Source organism: Podarcis raffonei, chromosome 3 (genome assembly GCF_027172205.1).
Source record: "Podarcis raffonei isolate rPodRaf1 chromosome 3, rPodRaf1.pri, whole genome shotgun sequence".
In the NCBI taxonomy this organism is placed as follows: domain Eukaryota; kingdom Metazoa; phylum Chordata; class Lepidosauria; order Squamata; family Lacertidae; genus Podarcis; species Podarcis raffonei.
The window spans coordinates 49597037-49614884 of NC_070604.1; the positions used below are offsets into that span (position 1 = coordinate 49597037).

Sequence of the window (17848 nt, forward strand, 5' to 3'; positions counted from 1 at the left end):
GCTCTAGCAGGCAACAGACAACACAGGATATTCTCAGAATGGGACAGCATGACATATAGGTTGGTTTTTTTTCCTTGTGTTGAATGGGCAGCTCCGTCTACAATCATCAGCTGAAGAGTTTTCTTGAAAAGAATGTAATAAAAGGCAACTGACCTGGATTAATCAACTGGGATTTAAAAAGCGACAGTATTAGTCATCTCCTACAATTGCTCCCAGCACCTGTAGTAGGGTAGGAGAGCTGAAAATAATGCCAATATATTTCACATCTGGCAAACAATGTGCCCCTTTGGTTTCAGATAGTACATGGGTAGACAAGTCTAAAAAGCCCAGGACACAAATTGTCACAGCCCTCTAGAAGCTATGGTGGCTCATATACCAGGAATAATGTATTTAGCATTATCTCTGGAAGCAGCTATTGCGGCTCATTTACCAGGAATAATGTATTTAGCATTATCTCTGGAAGTGTATACTTGATTCTGACCAAACTGAGCCTTCTGATGTATATGTTGCTTTAGGAAGCTTAGTTCTGTCCATCAGTCTGAAATAACTATGCCAAATGATGTCTGTCCTGAAGAAGATACTGAATCTACAAATCTATTTGCCCTCACAGCAGGTACTGATGCTCTGCAATAACATTGTTTACATGAACTCTCACAACCAAGGTGGAAGAAGAGGAGACTTTAGTGCTCGCTTCGGCAGCACATATTCTAAAATTGGAAGAAGAGGAGACTTTAGAACAATAACAGAAAACATTAAAGCCTACAGACCACATCTGGCCTGCCAAAGTTTTTATCCTGACTTACTGCTGCCGTACAGTGATTTTCTGAGGACTGGCTCAGTGGAAAAGTGGAAGGTAGAAACTTTTCATGGGGGCCAAACAACTTGCATCTGTTCAATAAGACACCTATAACCACCTCCTAGCCAAAATAATTTAGGTCTAAAATTGCAATTGAAGAAGAATTTGGTAAAAGCAGATCACTTGGCTTCAAAACACCTAAATAAATGAAAAGTCAAAAAGGTGATTTTAAGCCAACCAACTTTCAGAGATGTCTATGAATTTGTATGTCAAAGCTTCTAGAATCCTCCCAGTGATTTCAAAAATCTTTCTAAGACGAACATTGCTTCTGAAGGTTTGTCAGCCATTTCCTAAATCTTAACTGCCTTTGGATAATTGAATGTCCTTAAGTAGTCTCTACTTTAAGAACTATTCAAAAGCAGAAACTATTTTATTAGCTCACAACTCAAAAATCTTGCCCCCATCAGTTCTGTTCCATGGCCACTGTAGATATCACATAAGCCTCTCTCTTATCAACAACATCTGCACAATGAATCCTCTTTCTCCTTGCTTATGCTACAGTACAATTCAGATGATCGTGTGCTGTATTAAAAATGTTTGGATATTAAGGAAGCTCTCCCAATGCACTGTACACCCTGTCAAGTAGTTTTTCCTGTCCTTAGGAATGTGTTAAAACCTAAAGGCCTATATCACTTGCAACTCAGGAGATACAAACTTAAGTACTTAAGGTGTCAAATCAGTAATAACCATTGTGAACCTGACGTTATCTTCTTTGCAATTTTGTTCTATTTCATTTTCTCTTATGTAGCTTCAGGTATTTCAGCTGATTTCATTGAAGAGGAGGAAGCAGCAGCACTGATACAGAGTTTGTCAAGTTTTCTCTTTGCTTTGTGGATAAGAATGAAAGGCCCACTAAAATATAATGGCCACAGCCACAAAATGGCTCCCACGGGATGCATGGCCAGTCACAAAATGTATTGTACACTGTATGTGAATTGGACCCTTCAGCCCACCTGCACATGGTGGGAATAATACTGTACTGGCCTAGGTTACAGGGCTGTTGTAAAGATTATGATGATGTTGAAAGTACGTGAAGCAGTATGAGCACTGAAATGTGCTATGAGTAGAAATGCTAGGTATCAGTGTGTGCTATCTTATGTACACCCATGCATAAATAATATCCAACACCTGCACAATTCATGCAACTGATGATGGCTTGCAGAAGGCTTATGCAATAATAATTGTATTTGCTTTTATGGTGCAACAGGACCCCTGGGATGTTTTAATTTCACAAGTATCCTCCTGACAATTTTCCTCCTCCTCTTTTACACAATTGCCAAACTTAACTGTCAACATTTTTGTGCTGTTGTGCTGACGAGCAGTTTTTTTCACACCTTGGAATTGGAAGAATATGCTTGCATCTAATGTTCTCAAAATTCCTGACACCCCGGGCACTGACTGTCTCTGAGCTTGTGCAAAATGTCCCCTTCCTGCTCCAATCAATAGAGCTCTAAAATGGTTCTTCTTCAATCCATTTACGCACCCAGTGAATTCCCCACCCATGTTCTGCTCCAAATTAATTCTCATTCAATTACACCACATTCATCATTATACTGCATACCACCTTTACATAAATACCACTTAAATTGATTTAATTTCCCAAATTAATATCCTATCAATCAAACAAACAAACGGTCTGTGGACCTTTTAAATAAATACTTCTGCTTAGTCTCTTTAAAACCCAAACCTCAGCAAGCAGCATAAGTTCCATTGCTTACAACATTTCTAGCACTCAAAGCTTGCAATCACAAGTGCCCTTATTAAAGAACAAACCTCATTTAACTCAGGGACTTGCTCCCAAGTAAGCATGCTTTGGAGGTCAAACACCCTTCCTAAAAATAATCATGTCCAGTAACAATGTTGCATTAAATCACTGATGACAGTTATAGTTAACACTGCTTTAGTTAAAATTTTAAAGACATTACCATCTAAGGACACACTCTGTAATTTTTAGAATGCTCAAGGGAAGATGTGACATTTAGCTAAGAGATACAAGGTCATTTTCATAATACAAAATGGGAACTGTTAAGTGACAATTTATTCTTAAGAATTTGACCATACTGAATATGTGATCTGAATCATTTGTTGCTATTTGCCAATTGAATATGATTTCTAGAGTACCATGTGTAACACACCACAAGCCACCTAAGAACAACAGAAAACATAGCTAACTAGTAATTGAAGTCTAACCCTTCGTGCACCACTATTAAGAATAGGGTGCTCAGAACATTTCACTCAATGAAACGTGAAGACAGGTTGGGGAGCATCAGAGGTAAATCATCAGTTTTGAAGCAAACGACCCACCCCCGCCTAAATAAAGAGGGCAGCAAGTTTTACCAACTCAGGAGACTCCCTAGGCACAGAGAAATGTGTAACTTTGTAAATTAAAATAAAAGGGAAAATTTAAGCATTCCAAAAGCATCCCTGAAAGGACAAGTGAGCTTCCAGGGACTTATGGAATGTTGATGGCGTTGGAATGTATATAAATGAGAAATTCTGGAATAACTCTCCCAGCCATCTGCAGTGCAGGGCACTCCAGCTTCCCATTGAGTGAACTCCCATAGCTGCTGCTACCTTTTGGTTTTTGTAGGTGGAGCACACAGCTGCTAAATCACAGCTATGCTATGCTGGCTTGCTTCATTTGTTACAGGAAGATTTCATCCTGTCCCAGTGAAGAGGGAATCTAAAGGAAGAAGAAGTTGAGCACACTGTGCAAGTTTAGTCTATCCTTGAGATCTGTTGTGAATGCCAGGATGTCAAGTTGAAGAAAAAAAGCAAACAAAGAAAATGGAAGGGTGGTAAAAACAAATTGGGAGGGAGGGGACAGAAGAGAAAAACAGAAATCCCCCTAATTCAATTAACAGAAAATGTATACCTCTCTTTCATCCATATTCAGCCACTGTTTTGGATCATCCTCAGTTGCCAAAAAAGCAATCAACTCCAAAGCAGTAAGTCTAGTCTGACGTCTGGATGATACAAATATAAGAACTGGTTTGGCTGGAGAATGACTCCTGATAGCTGTGGAAAACCAGAAATTCAGAACAATGCAATGTATTTCCTTCAGTCAGCAATCCTTGCACAAACCCTTTACATTAGCCATGGATTCATTTGAATGGAAACTGCCTGTGACTTAAATTGGTATTTTTATTATTGTTTTGTTGTGCTTTTGCACTTCGAATACCAAAGCAGACAAGCCAAACAATCCAGTTTTATTATTTAAGTATTTTCTTGCTGAGCATGAGAAGTTTCAGCTGGCAACAAAATTTTATGGGCTGTGAAATGGAGATTATAAAGGAAAATGTTGACACATTCACAACCATATTATATCAAACAAGTGTAAAGAAAACCTCTCTATAAATCAAATTTCTATAGCAATTTGATCAATCAGCCAAAGTTTTAAGAGCACCAAGCTACTGTTTCAGATACTATCAATATGTACCACATACTTGTTTAAATGTTAAAGGATTTGCTGAATATAAAATGATTTTATCCTTTCATGCAGTCTTCTGAAGTTCCACTTAATTTTAGGATAAATCATGGCAAAACATTTCTGCAAATGGAAACCAACGCATGTACACATAAGTATGATAGGAGACAATGTAAATATTGTGTCTTCATATAGAAATCAATATATCTATTGCCTAGAGAAAGCTTGACAGCTAATGAATTTTTGTTGCTTCTGGAACAGGTGTAGCTGAACAGCTCTGGACAGATTTATTGTTCATTAGTGTTTTTCTACAATACTCCTCCTTGAGGTGTAAATAATCTGAACTGCCAAGATTGGTCTCCAGTCCCCAATCAATACTTAGTTTCTGTCATAAGGCTAATTAGATCAGCTAAAAAGTCACCTCACAACTGTCGCCTTACAATCAACAGCAGTTCACATCACAAAATTTATTTGGGGACTTCTTTTTAATTGATATAATAAATATTCCTTATGGAACGTACACAGAACATGTCTCAATAAAATATGAAGGTGGTTCTTAAATCTATCCCGCTTGCCAGTTTAAGAATAAAGAATTGAAAACAGAGACATATTTGGGCACACTGAAAATTCTGAAGTTTATGGTTATTGCCCTGAAATCAGAATTATGCAAGCTTAGCTTGACATGCAACTTCTGTTTGCAATTTTTTAATGCTTCCATGAGGAGCAAATCTCTTACTGAATTAATACCACAAAAGGTTTTATGTTGTAAATCTTAAAATATTAATAGAAAAATGTTTACACAGTGTCAAATGTGAACAGTAATTTCAATTATTCTGTTTGAAATACATTTAAGTTCCACTGACATATGTGGTGCTAGCATCTTTAATGTACAAGGCCTGAAGCTGGATAATGTTGCTGAAACCAACCAACCAACCAACCAACCAACCAACATTCTTCTTAAAGCAAACCAAGAAGATACACAACAACACATAATACAATTTGTCTATCACAGACTTATAAAAATAAAGTTGTATCTTTGGTTGCATACCCTGAAATGCTGGCTTGTTCATGCTAGCCATACGAGGACAATAATGCTGGCCTGGGAAGCCCTGAATGTGTACTTCCAACGGAACTGGGCGCACTGACGGCCTGAAGTTGAATAGCCCCATCTAAAGAGAAAACATATAAATGGTTCACTGTTCATGCCTCAGGTTGTTTTTATCCCCAAACCAAGGCCAGAGTGCTCCTCCTCTCAAAAACAACTGGCGTTCATGTCTTTTGCATACCTGATTGATATTTAGCCAATCGGCAAGATCTCTAGCATTAGCTAATGCAGTCGACAAACCAACAACTCTGACAGGCTTTTCTGTGTGAGATGAGATGAAGTTAGTACGAGACACAATAACTTCCAGCACAGGGCCTCTCTCATCCCCTAGGAAAGGAGGAAAAGGAAAACAGACATCAATATTCTTTAAAGTTCAACTCGCAATGCCAGAGCACACTTCAATTCTAGCAATAATAACGGTGAAAACGATGCTCACCTAGCAGATGGATCTCATCTATGATGAGAATGGAAACTTTTTGAACATAGCTTCTGTTCTGCCAGCTTCTGCTGACCCCATCCCACTTCTCTGGTGTAGTAACAATGAGGTCAGCTTGGGCAATTGACCTCATATCAGGAGTCACATCCCCTGTCAACTCCACAACCCTGTAAAGGGAGTCAAATGGTCATTGTGAAGCAATACAACACAGATTCATATCCGTTTTGGAGTAGACAGTAGGGCCATAACATTAACCCTTAATATAAACATGCAGAAAACCCCAAACCCTTTGCTGTCTCTGACTAGGATGAATCAAGAATAGGATCCCAAGGCTGACTTCCTAATCCATCACCCTAGCTGAAAATGGAAAGTAGTCAATCTCCATTCTAGTTGTAGCAGCTCCTTTTACAGACAAGATCAAAGCTGGAGTTGTTATGAAAGTGGTAGCCTTGCGGTCAGTAGGGAAAAACAATATTCATTCTAATACAGGACCCTACTTATCCATGCTGAAAAAGCAGCAGGTCTTCTATCCAGCCTAGTCATGATTTTGATAAAGTCATCCCTATTATAAAGTGATTTCAAGGTGTGATGTGTGTAGATAATATCTGAACATTTATCACATATACAGATTCTTAGCTAATGCTAGATCAATGTACAGGAAGTTTCTGCTGGGCTAAGATCTCTCTCTCTCTCTCTCTCTCTCTCTCTCTCTCTCTCTCTCTCTCTCTCTCTCTGTATGTTTGATAGTGAGAGGATCCTGAGCCTGAAGAAATATTCTTCAGAAAAATACTCTTCAGGAATTTATTCTCCACAAGTTTTACAACTTTTACTGTCACGTACAAGTTATGCTGCCTTGTAAAGACAGCAGAATTCTCAAAGGACAACAAGTTCTGAAGAACACAACTTTCTTTTTTTTATGCTACCTGTTGACAATTCTCTTGATATGGAAGCTAACCTTTATTTGAATATGAGGTATTACAGGATTGTTGTTGCTTTTCTTTTCTTTCTTTCTTTTTACAAAAAAAGTTTTATTTCTGACCATGTTAAAAAAGCAAGCTTACTTTTTACCAAGCTTTTCTTCAATTCTAATTTTCCAGTCTTCAATTCTCTCTCGCACCAGCGCTTTCAGGGGAGCAATATACACTGCCTGCAAGACAAAGGCCAAAGGAAGCAAGAAAAAGTGTGAACACACAGACATATTGTAGGTTTAAAATAATTAATAAGAACATTTAAAACAACTACAACATATTGCGTTTACTTCCTTGCATTTCTCATTCATTGGAAACAAAAATATTCATATTTAGTAGTGGTTTTTCCATTTCACAAGTGTGGTAAAACATTTTTTAATGAACACACTCAGATAAGAAAGAAGTGTTCTTACACAATAGCACTGTCCATTTGCATGGCAAGTTCAGAACTAATAAAAAGCAGAATAAAAAAGCAAACATTTCTCAGGAAAATAAATGTTTTTGCAAACCTTGGATGTAGGATAGTTGTTGAAAATTCTGAAGATAGCCAGTTCTGCTGCAACTGTCTTCCCAGAGCCTGTTGGAGCTCCAAGAAGAACATTACAATCTGTGTGATAAAGTGTATGGAATATCTGCGTCTGAATTGGGTTGAAATGAGTGAATTTGTACAGGGCTTCATACTCAGGACGTCCCAAAGCTGTGATAGGTAAAGGCTGGAGATCCAGTAATTCTAAAAATTGAGGAATTACGATTAGTATATACTTAAGCTTGCAACACGGAGCATCGCATCATTTATAACGTCAGCACCAAAAACCCTGGAAAACACATAATATATGAACCAGATTGTGAAGGATACTGTCCACATTGTCTTTTCAAACCTATTGAAATTAGATCAAAATCTGCCATATCAAAGTAAATGCAACCCATCATTTATAATTAAATCATGGAGAAAAACACTGTGGTTGAGGAAAAAGATACCCAAAGCCTTGAAAAAACAGGTGTCTGCTTATACAGTAGCAGTTCTACTAAGAGAAAAGTCTTAAAATACAGCTGGGATGGGGGTGATTCAGAAGAAGAAAAAAGAAGCAGTGATGTATAATTGGATTTAATAGTACAAAAGCACAGAACTCAGTACTTGCATGAATGGAAGGCAGGTCACATAACTTACTTCACTTCTCTTTCTCCTTACAATCCCATGCACCCCTCAAATCCCTCTCAATATGGGTTTTCTGTTGGGGGGCCCTGTGTTATTAGGGGCTACAATGGGGGAACTGACCAAAACTGAGTGGAGGGAACTTGCTCCAATGGGTTCCCCTACAATGTTCTCCCAATTTTTCCATGTCTTGCTCATGACTCCACCGGAGGAGAGGCGATGTAGAAGCCCAAAACTCACTTAATGCTAAACCATAGTTAACTTCATGTCTGAACATGGCCGTTATGTCCTATGCCTAAAAATGATACAAATAGGACAATGGCAGATCTTCCATATTTGGACCTCTAAAAATCTATTCACATGTGCAGGTCTGAATTATGATAATCTCAAAGTTGTTCTACATGGCAAGGCGTGTGGCAGAGGATTGATGTTTTGGTGTTACGGGGAAACTGCATTTCTTTACAACAAAGCAAAATAAACAGAAGTTTCTTAATATCTAGTGGGGAAAAACAACATTTCAAAAGAATGGGCCCACTCTATGGACAAGCAGAGGTGAAGCTGAGACCACAACATTAGTCCAAGCAAAGGCAGTTTGTTAACCTTATTGCAGGCTTCCTCAACCTCGGCCCTCCAGATGTTTTTGGCCTACAATTCCCATGTTCCCTAGCTAGCAGGACCAGTGGTCAGGCATGATGGGAATTGTAGTCTCAAAACATCTGGAGGGCCGAGGTTGAGGAAGCCTGCTTTATTGCCATAGTAAAGAAATGACAAATCACCACAGAATATTTGATTGGTTGATCAGGATAGACCATATCCCAATTATAATTTAAAAATGCAACGAGAAATTCAAGAGAAAACAACAGGATTATATAGAACATTCTGGAAGTATCTGATTGCCAAACAATTATGAGCTGTGGAGAGCTGAAGCTCTGATATGTATATAACAAGACTGGATTGGACTTCTATTAAATTAGTCAGGACTTGCATCGATTCTGTTACACAGATGCTTTCTTTGAAGTTACGTTTGGCTCAAGATCTCAGTGCCTCTTTTAGGATGCTTCACAGTAAGGTATGGATGGAGAGCCATAAAATCTGCTGAAGCTGCAGGACTTAATATTCACAACATACTTTTCATAGATATTTCAGAACTCTTTCATCATTCCCTGCTAATGCTGTGATTTCTTGGGATCTGTCAGAGGGAGAAAAGGCCTTTTCTTGATCTTTGTCTAGCAGGAACTCTGTACACTTCATTGTTTCAGAGGAACCAGATGGGAATGGCAGTCAATTACCATAAATCCTGGAGGTCCCCTATCTGCTGATGTGTAAATATCTTTTTGTTTCTTCTGAATAGCACTCATTGATCAGTCAATTAGATAAATAGGGTACACATGTTTAGCCAGACAGCTTAGGTACAGCACAACAATGGCTAAACACATCCTATGCACGTATGAATTTATACATGCAAAAACAGGGAGCTGTCAGCTCCAGATATGTACATTCTGAATGCACTAAGTATACTGGATTTTAAACAGGGATGATGACAAAAGAAGTCTATACAATAACAGGCACACTGATGTTATATCTCTCTGGTAAACCTAGAAGCAGCAAACAAATGCATGTGCCACCTGTTTTTGATTTTGTGACTAATAAATGTGGGGAATGAATAAAATAATGTGAAAGTAGTGCCCTGTATTAGTTCCTAGATAAAACAAATAGTATAGTGAAGAAAAAATATTATCCCTCTCTTTTAAGGACAAAATATATTTTTCCTAATGGCACAAAATACTGAAAATTCCACTGAGAGACAATTAGAGAAAAATGTTGTAAAGCATAAGTCAATTTGCTGCAGCTAAGAGAGAAGTTCCAAAGATTCATTGAAGATTAGCTAATAGATTTCACTGTTGCAAAGTATTGACAATCTAAACTAGCAACAAGTGAGGAAGGAAAAAACATAAACAATGATGCATATTATTATTTTAGGACAAACGATAGCCTTGGAAATCAAAATGACCTATGATTGTGCAGGAATGCTGCTCTCCTTTGTTACCTGTATGAGGTGGATGTCTTTCTGGTAGAATCAGATGTTGAAAATTGATGATACAGACAGCCTCAGCTCCTAACCATCTATCAGATACAGCCCGGATATAGTATTGGGATGGTAGTGGTTCAAAAATGGGAATTGTGAATACCAACAGCTGAGTCTCTTTTGCAATGACCTATGGTAAAAATAAATGTAAAAAATACACACATACACTACAATAATCACTCTCCAGATGGCAAAAATTATATTGCTCTGTATTTTCATGTAAATGCAAAAAATGAAATACACATAAGCAACCAAGCTTATTGCATCTGTTTATATTCATAAAACACACGGTAAAACAGAAGAGAAGCAATTCCTCTTTTGGTTCTTTGGGCTTTAGAGACAGATTCTGTACTAAATGGCTTAACACAATAGGATTGGGCTCCTGCTTATTAAGTGATTTCTTTTGATGGAACTGTAGCTAGTAATAATCTGTATTGACATCTGTAATAGAAGGTAGCGTCACATATTTGATTTTTCATCTGCAAGTAATTGTTCTTTCAGACACACCAGAAAGGCAAATCCTTTATTAGATTTTATTTTTAAAGTGATGCCAGTGAATGATCACGCAGAAAGCCAATTTTAGCATGTGAATCTGAAAACAAAATTCAGACAGATACTGGATGCCTAATAAAATTGTATTACAACATTTATATTAAACTGATGTTTATGGAAGTCTATCCCACCACTTTACGTGGTATGTGCTTTGAACTGCTGTGTAGGATACATTTACCTGCTTTTTTTGAATAATGAAATATTCTGAATGGTAAATATGATCATTGGTAGGGTCTTCCACCCAAATCCACCAGGGCTCTCCACCTGTTCCATGTACCTAGTTGACAAAGAAAATCCACGCTCATTAAAAATATTCTAGCTCTGTTAAGACTTTCAATCTGCACATTAAAGTAAACTGGCAGGTGCATTATTTCGACTGATGAAAAAAATGTTGGTAAAATGTCTCAGAATACCACTGTGCCTAACATCAGCAAGGCATATTTGAACCTATTTAGTGTGGAAAGGAAAGACTCCTATCTCCTACTTAGGTGTCCCCATGCAAGAATGTGTGGGACCAACAGATTTTTTTCTTAGTAGGCTTCTTGCAAAAAGCTATGCTTTGCAGTTTCCCTGGATTCATGGGATTGCTTAAAATTTACCCATGTGGTTGGCAACATTCAGTGTGATGGATGCCAATTTAGAGGCAAAGCTTCACAACCAATATGCTTCTGATCTCAGTGAAGCGAAATACAAGATTCATATACCATACATCAATATCATCTGAAGTATAGGCAAGGAAAAGTTACTTTAAAAAAATTCATGCTAACTGGTTGTGTGTTGAGTTAAACCCAGAGGATTCCAAGTCATTTAGCAAATTCTCCAGGCTTTACGTTTTAGGCATTTTTACCTGATCGCTCCATTTGAAATCCGAAGTGATGTTCAACCTAACTCTCAGCACAGTGCGTGTAATTGGCTGGATGGTCGCTTCCATTGTAATGGAGGGAATTTGATGGACACACTGTTTGACCTTTAAGCCAATATTCACATGATGAAGCATGTGACCTGCAAAGTAAATATAAAACTTGAAACAAATCTGCATTTACTAGAAGTCTAAGGGAAGTGATGGGGAAAGGAGGCAATCGCACAACAACTTTTAAATTGGCCCAGAGAGAGAAATATTGCTTGGCCCAAGATCCTGTCCATGTCATCAGGTCGCATTTGAGCTACATGGGACTCAGTAGGAGGAGGAGTAGTATGTTTCTAAGAACAAAGCAATGTGCAAGCAAGTCAATATAAATTTAGGTTGTGAGCCTTTATTACAGAGAAGTATTTTCAGTAGTCTAAGATTAATACCACAAAGGCCTCAGGATAAGGGCAGGATTGAAATGCAAGCAAAAGAGTAAAGACAGAAATAGAGTTCAATCTAGTCAAGACACACTGACTTAGCTTTTTCCTGTATCTTACCGATTTCATCTTTCCTCATGTCCTTCAACTTATCAATTGTGAGATTCTTTTGCTCCAATTTGGAAAGGACTGATGGTGGCAGGACTGAGAATTGTCGCAGAGGACTGACCCAACCCCACAATCGCTTGTCAATTACTTTGCTAAGGTTTAGTAGCCGGTATGTCATCGCAGGCCAGCGTTTTCGAAGAGCCACTTCAAAAAGAGCTCGGACAATACGTGCTGCATTCTGTAGGGTACAAGCAGGTGATAAATTGTATTGTTATGTCTATTCCTTATCCATTACAATACACATACGTTTCAAATGGAACGGTGCAACTATGGATGACATTAATTGCTCATATTTAGTTTGGCCAAAAACCCAGTGTTGACTACAATTTAAACTATTAAAACAAACAAATGGCACAAAATATTCTCATGCCAACTTCAGGAGCTGACAGCACTAACTTCCAGGCCTGGCCACCTCATTTCTGCCTTCCCTCGGGGGCACACAGAACTTTCTGAAGGGATGATGCCCCAACATGGACGTTCAGGAAGGTCTTTCTCCATTGTAGTATTCATATTATGTAATTTTCTCTTGAAGTGGCAGCTGGCAGCTTCACTTTACAGCTTCCAACAACAAGCTGAAAGCGACTTAGTTTCATAAGTCATTTGCTGAGAAATTAATTTTTTTAAAAACTGCTGCTTTATCATCTTATCTATGCTACCATATTGTATGTTATTTATTTGTTTCTTCTGGTTGAACATCACCTTGGATATGCAAATGCTTTGAATAGAAAAGCTTTTAGTCAACAAAGAGCACAAAGTTTGTGAAGAAAATACAGCAAGAGTTTTCAACCAAAGTTTTTTGAAACCCTAGAGGATAGGCTTTCTGAAAGCCGTGATAATCTACCATGATAAGTCTTGCCTTACAACGACCAACCACAGAAGTGAGCACTGGGTGTATTCTAAGTCTGACTCTTCTTTCCTGGGTGACAATGGTTAGGTCAACATGTTTTCTAAAATAAGAGAACATTTCCATTGTCCTGCGCAATATTTCAGGACTTCACGGCAGATGCACAGAGCTCTTCAACAAACAACGTAACTGTGAAAAGGATCCCCTGTGGGCAATAAGCGCGCGCTCTCTCTCTCTCTCTCTCTCTCTGCATTACATATAGATTGATACACATACACACAAAACTATTAGTTTTTCAAATCCAAATATCATGTCAAATGTGTATGGGCTTGAACACATGGGACCTCTAGTTTTCTGTGTTTCTGGGGTAAGTCTTCATTGGATACATGCCCACATTCATACCTGTGCAACATAAGCAGAATCAGAAATAAGGGAAAAGCTGTCCATCTCTCCTCGGCTAACATATGTTTGCAGAAGGATATTTATTTTCCCGTAACTGTTCTCTACACCACCAGGAGCGGGAAGTTCACAGAAATCACCCAGCAAGGCTTCAAGCTCTTCTATTTCTTCTTCTCTCACCTGAAACACAAATTAATAGACTTTGAAAAGACTGGTGCAACTTGTTAAATCTTCCACATGAAAATTAAATGCCAATTATCTCTCAATAAATGTGTTTTTAAACAGTCTACAGTTTCTGAAAAACAAGTCTCCCAGCACTGTACTTAATAAAACTTAATTGAAACTATCTTAATAATGACACAATTGCATTTCATTATGCATCACCTTTTATTAAGGTTGCCATTGACACATAAAAATGTGATATGCCTCAAAAATTAAGTCTTCTGACCGTACCATCCTCAACCTGATGAGATTTCCCTTTTTATTTGACCAGAGTATGACCTCTGTCCTTCTGGATTAGGGCCAACCTGAATTAACATTAAATGCATTCATTAAAATCATATAGTTTGCATGTGGCATATTATGTTCTTAGCTCAAAACTCTGAAGTACTATGATTCATGGTATTAAGGTTTTCACTGTTAATAAGATTAAGTCTTAATGCAAGTAAAGAAATATTCATATCTACAGTTTGAATAATGCATAGTATTTCAAATTTTCACTCATACTTGCAAAACAGAGCATACATTTACATATTCTTTGATTTGCTGAAAGTCTATTAGTCTAAAACTTATTTAAAGAGGGTAAATGTTTGGCACCTGCAGGGAACCATACAGAGGCCGTTTCCCTTAAGCCCTGACCAGCTCATTCAATATGAAAGCAGAGCAGAAAAGTCACAAATGTCACTTGAACCATTTGCAGGATTTCTCAATCATCCCCCAATTATTTCACTTCAAGAAGACCCCACTCTGTTAACTACCGAACTACAGTTTGTTAACATCAAATCCTTTCCTTCACTGGCACTTGTCCACAGCTTTTGAATGAATGAAGTGGCTAAGGTTTCAATAAACTTGAAGCGGCATCTAAACTCTCATCACAATGTCAGTTTTGCCTTTCTTCCTAACATTTAAGAACATTTGCATCCAGATTCAAAGCAGACTTTGGGAGATTACAGTGATTTGATTTTTTAAAATTCTTAATTTTGCAAAAGAAAGTGACTATTCTCTAACGCAATGCTAGCCAGTAAAACTCCAACTCATCTTGAAAGGATTTCTTTATAAAGTACACTCAACCTCTTCCCCGTTTCTTGAAGAGCTGCCAGAACAGAACACTCACAGCCCTCTGGGTTGCATTCCTCATTAAGACTATTCACTTTAAAGTGAATTCAATGAATTAAAAACTGAGGGTGAGATCAGATGTAGCATGAGCAGGGATCTGCTTGCGTAACAGGGTTTATCCATCCTTTCTCTCTCCCCCCTCTCCCAACAACTCTCTGGACATATCCAAAATCTGCTCTAGACAGTTGGGAAACACTGCATAACAAATTCTGGAACCATGGAAAGGGGCTGCAGAGGAGAGAATAGAAAGCAGAAGTCTTGTTGCACTGGATTTCCAGTTGCTGCACTGGATTTCCATTTGTGCAAGAGAGGTAGACATCACTGAATGTTGTCTGGGGTTAGAAAATGTACTCTAGTTAGAAAATAAGATTCTGGCCTAAATCATTTATATCCAGCCAGCTGTACTCAAGAAGCCCCTGTTAGTGTGGGCTTTAGCATTCACCACACTGACAGGTGCAACACTGTGCATGGGAGACAGAGAGATGCATGGAGCTGTCATTATATAGCAGTAAATGAAGACGTTCCTGTATCCAGTAACACACACACACACAACACTTTCCATGTGTAGAAAAGAAGCCTTTAAAAAAATGGTGATGCGTTCTTACCTTGATCTGTTCAAATTCCTCTGCTTTAGACACTATAGCAAGAATGTCACCTTCTGTTTTATGAGCATCAAACAGTTCATTGAAAGTCTGCAAAAAAAGAGAGGTTTGCCTTTGCGAATATTTATCAATAGTGCCAATCTAGACACAAAGTGGTAGAGATGGAGAACTTATTGTCAACATCACCACTCAAAAGAAACCTTTTTTTATTCTGAAAAGCGATGTGGAGTTTTGAACATAGGGAGCATATACTGTATACTAGTTTTACATTGTGGAATTTAAAGCATTGGCTCGAATTTGGTTAAAGGAGCTTGCTATACACAGGACAAGATTCTTCTGAAAAGTCAAGTCATCAAGGTGCCAATGGTGTATCCATTTTTTAAAAAACTGAAAGTTTAATGTAGTGCATACTAAAATGTGACTGAGTCCAAATATAAGGACATAAATAACTTGATTTTAAATAACCTAAATGGGACTGTATGTTCAAAGATGCAACATATTTCAATTAAGATCCTCACAGTAAGTCTTTCAAATATGGAATAACAAATACTAACACTTTTCAGAAGTTCATATCACTTCTGCAAACACATACACAAATGTTCTTCATAGGGTGTTGGAGAATTATGTCAGAAATGGAAATGGGAGCTGAAATTGCCACAATTCAAATGTTGGTCCAAGATCAGTAACAAAATCATACAAACAGTATTCACTAAATATATTTTTAGACTGCAAATAATATGTAAATAATTGTGATTGTATGCATTGGTTTCAATGTTTCCTTTCCACTGAAATGCACTGAAATTAATTATATGATTAATTACATTAGTTCCAGCCATCGTGGATCATGAGACAAATGGTTTTAGTGGAAACCATGCTGCTTGTGACCAACACATAACAAGATAGAAATCACCGCCTCCTTAAAATCCCAAGTTCTGCAACACTCTAATTACTGAAATGTCTTGAATAAAATGGTGTTTTCCACAGAGTCAATCCTACCTTACTAGTAGTTTTTTCTGAACCCTCCCTTACAGAATAAGAGTATACAAACTATAATGTTATACCAGATCATGTCCCCCTTACCCCTCCAGAACTTGGATTTAAAAGCACATAAGCAAGCACAGAATTGTAGCTATTTATTTTATTACAAATCTAAGATGAAGATGCTGTTAAACAGATCTTTGTGGCGTTATTTCAAGATATGAGAAAGTATGCAGAGAAATAGCATGGGTACCTCAATTGTATTATATTTAATGTAGTAGTGGCTGGCAATTCTGCCTAGATCTGTAGAAGAAAAAAATCCAGTTCTCTCTTCAAAACGAATCATCCGAGCTTTGTCCAACTTTCGGCCAACTTCAATCACTAGCTGCTCTCTGTGCTTCTCTAAGCCTGGATCCATCTAAAATACAGTAAAGCATTACCTATATTTATCTGTCCCCTGTCCTCCCACTTTTACAGTTTCAGATTAATATATGGATATGCATACATAGTACAATTTTATTGATTTCATTTGACTCCGTTCAATTTATCTAGAATATTTAGAACTGAAATGCTTAATAAGTTTGGGATGTGTCGGTATACATAACTTGACAAATAGCCTTATTACGGATAGTAATAACAAAAGGTGACATATTTTAGAAGAATTTATTGTAGCTGTTGTTGTTATACTAAATAATTGCCGGATATATTAATGGTTTGAAGAATATTAGCTTAAGACATGAAATGCAAGGGGAAGAGGAACTAATTTTTGCTTCGCTATTCCTAAAATTGCACTCACAAAATCAAGCTTCCTCTCTAAGATGAAACCCATCTCTTTGAAACAGTGGGGCTGGGACCAATTTGTTCTGGACTCAGAGACGAGCAAAGTTTTAATTCAGTGTAACCACTGGCTGCAGTAGGAAGAAGTTACTACAAACAACTGAATGTTAGCATGAAGTTCTAAATCCCTTAACTGTATAAAGAATAAGAAGTCCCCCCCCCCCCGGTAGTACATATGAAGACAGGCAAAGATTCACTGTATTGAATTCTCCCTTTTTTCCAGCTCGGGCTCCTAAAAGTCCTATTATCTCGCTATGAGAATATTCTGTGTTAAAGAGGGTCATTTCAGAATTCAAATATATTCAAATATTCAAATATATTCAAGATGAGTAGAGTGAATTGGATTTTATTTAATGATATAGGAACAATTTCAGCAAACACCAGGTACTAAAGGCAGATTTAAGAAATTTTCTCAGAATTTTATATTTGAGCCTGAGCAGTCTATATACAGCAGCAAAGACAAACACCTGCCTTTTCAGCATTTGTAAGCTGTAAGTCTCATTAGAATGTGAAAGTAAAGAATAAATTATCAGCCATAAGAAGGAAAAAAAGCCTAGCTTTGACCTAAGTGTGGTCAAATGATACCTTGTGTGACAAAATGGGTATTTTTTTTATTGAAAAAGGATTCTACCAAATAATTATCATCATCACTTTGTCCTACTGAACAAGAAGTTTTCTCAAGCAATGTGGGAAGCCACCAATTATCTTTTTGTAACCAAGGTAGACAAATTATTATTATCCTTCTATGAGTAGCGGCAGGGCTGGATTTAGGTTTGATGAGGCCCTAAGCTACTGAAAGTAATAGAGCCCTTTATATG

General features: G+C 37.6%; 1 protein-coding gene across 2 annotated transcripts in view; it reads right to left on the reverse strand.

The window, feature by feature from the left end:
* ASCC3 (activating signal cointegrator 1 complex subunit 3) overlaps positions 1-17848 on the reverse strand; it is a 203282-nt gene that overhangs the window by 63479 nt on the left and 121955 nt on the right. For both annotated transcript variants that reach the window (XM_053381539.1, XM_053381540.1), the window contains 13 exons: positions 16447-16611; positions 15219-15305; positions 13282-13458; positions 11988-12213; positions 11431-11585; positions 10762-10860; positions 9993-10161; positions 7302-7522; positions 6886-6971; positions 5825-5991; positions 5570-5715; positions 5332-5452; positions 3732-3874 (listed from right to left, as the gene is read on the reverse strand). In XM_053381539.1, coding sequence (XP_053237514.1) covers positions 3732-3874; positions 5332-5452; positions 5570-5715; positions 5825-5991; positions 6886-6971; positions 7302-7522; positions 9993-10161; positions 10762-10860; positions 11431-11585; positions 11988-12213; positions 13282-13458; positions 15219-15305; positions 16447-16611 — 1962 coding nt within the window. The remainder of the gene's footprint in view (positions 1-3731; positions 3875-5331; positions 5453-5569; positions 5716-5824; positions 5992-6885; positions 6972-7301; positions 7523-9992; positions 10162-10761; positions 10861-11430; positions 11586-11987; positions 12214-13281; positions 13459-15218; positions 15306-16446; positions 16612-17848) is intronic.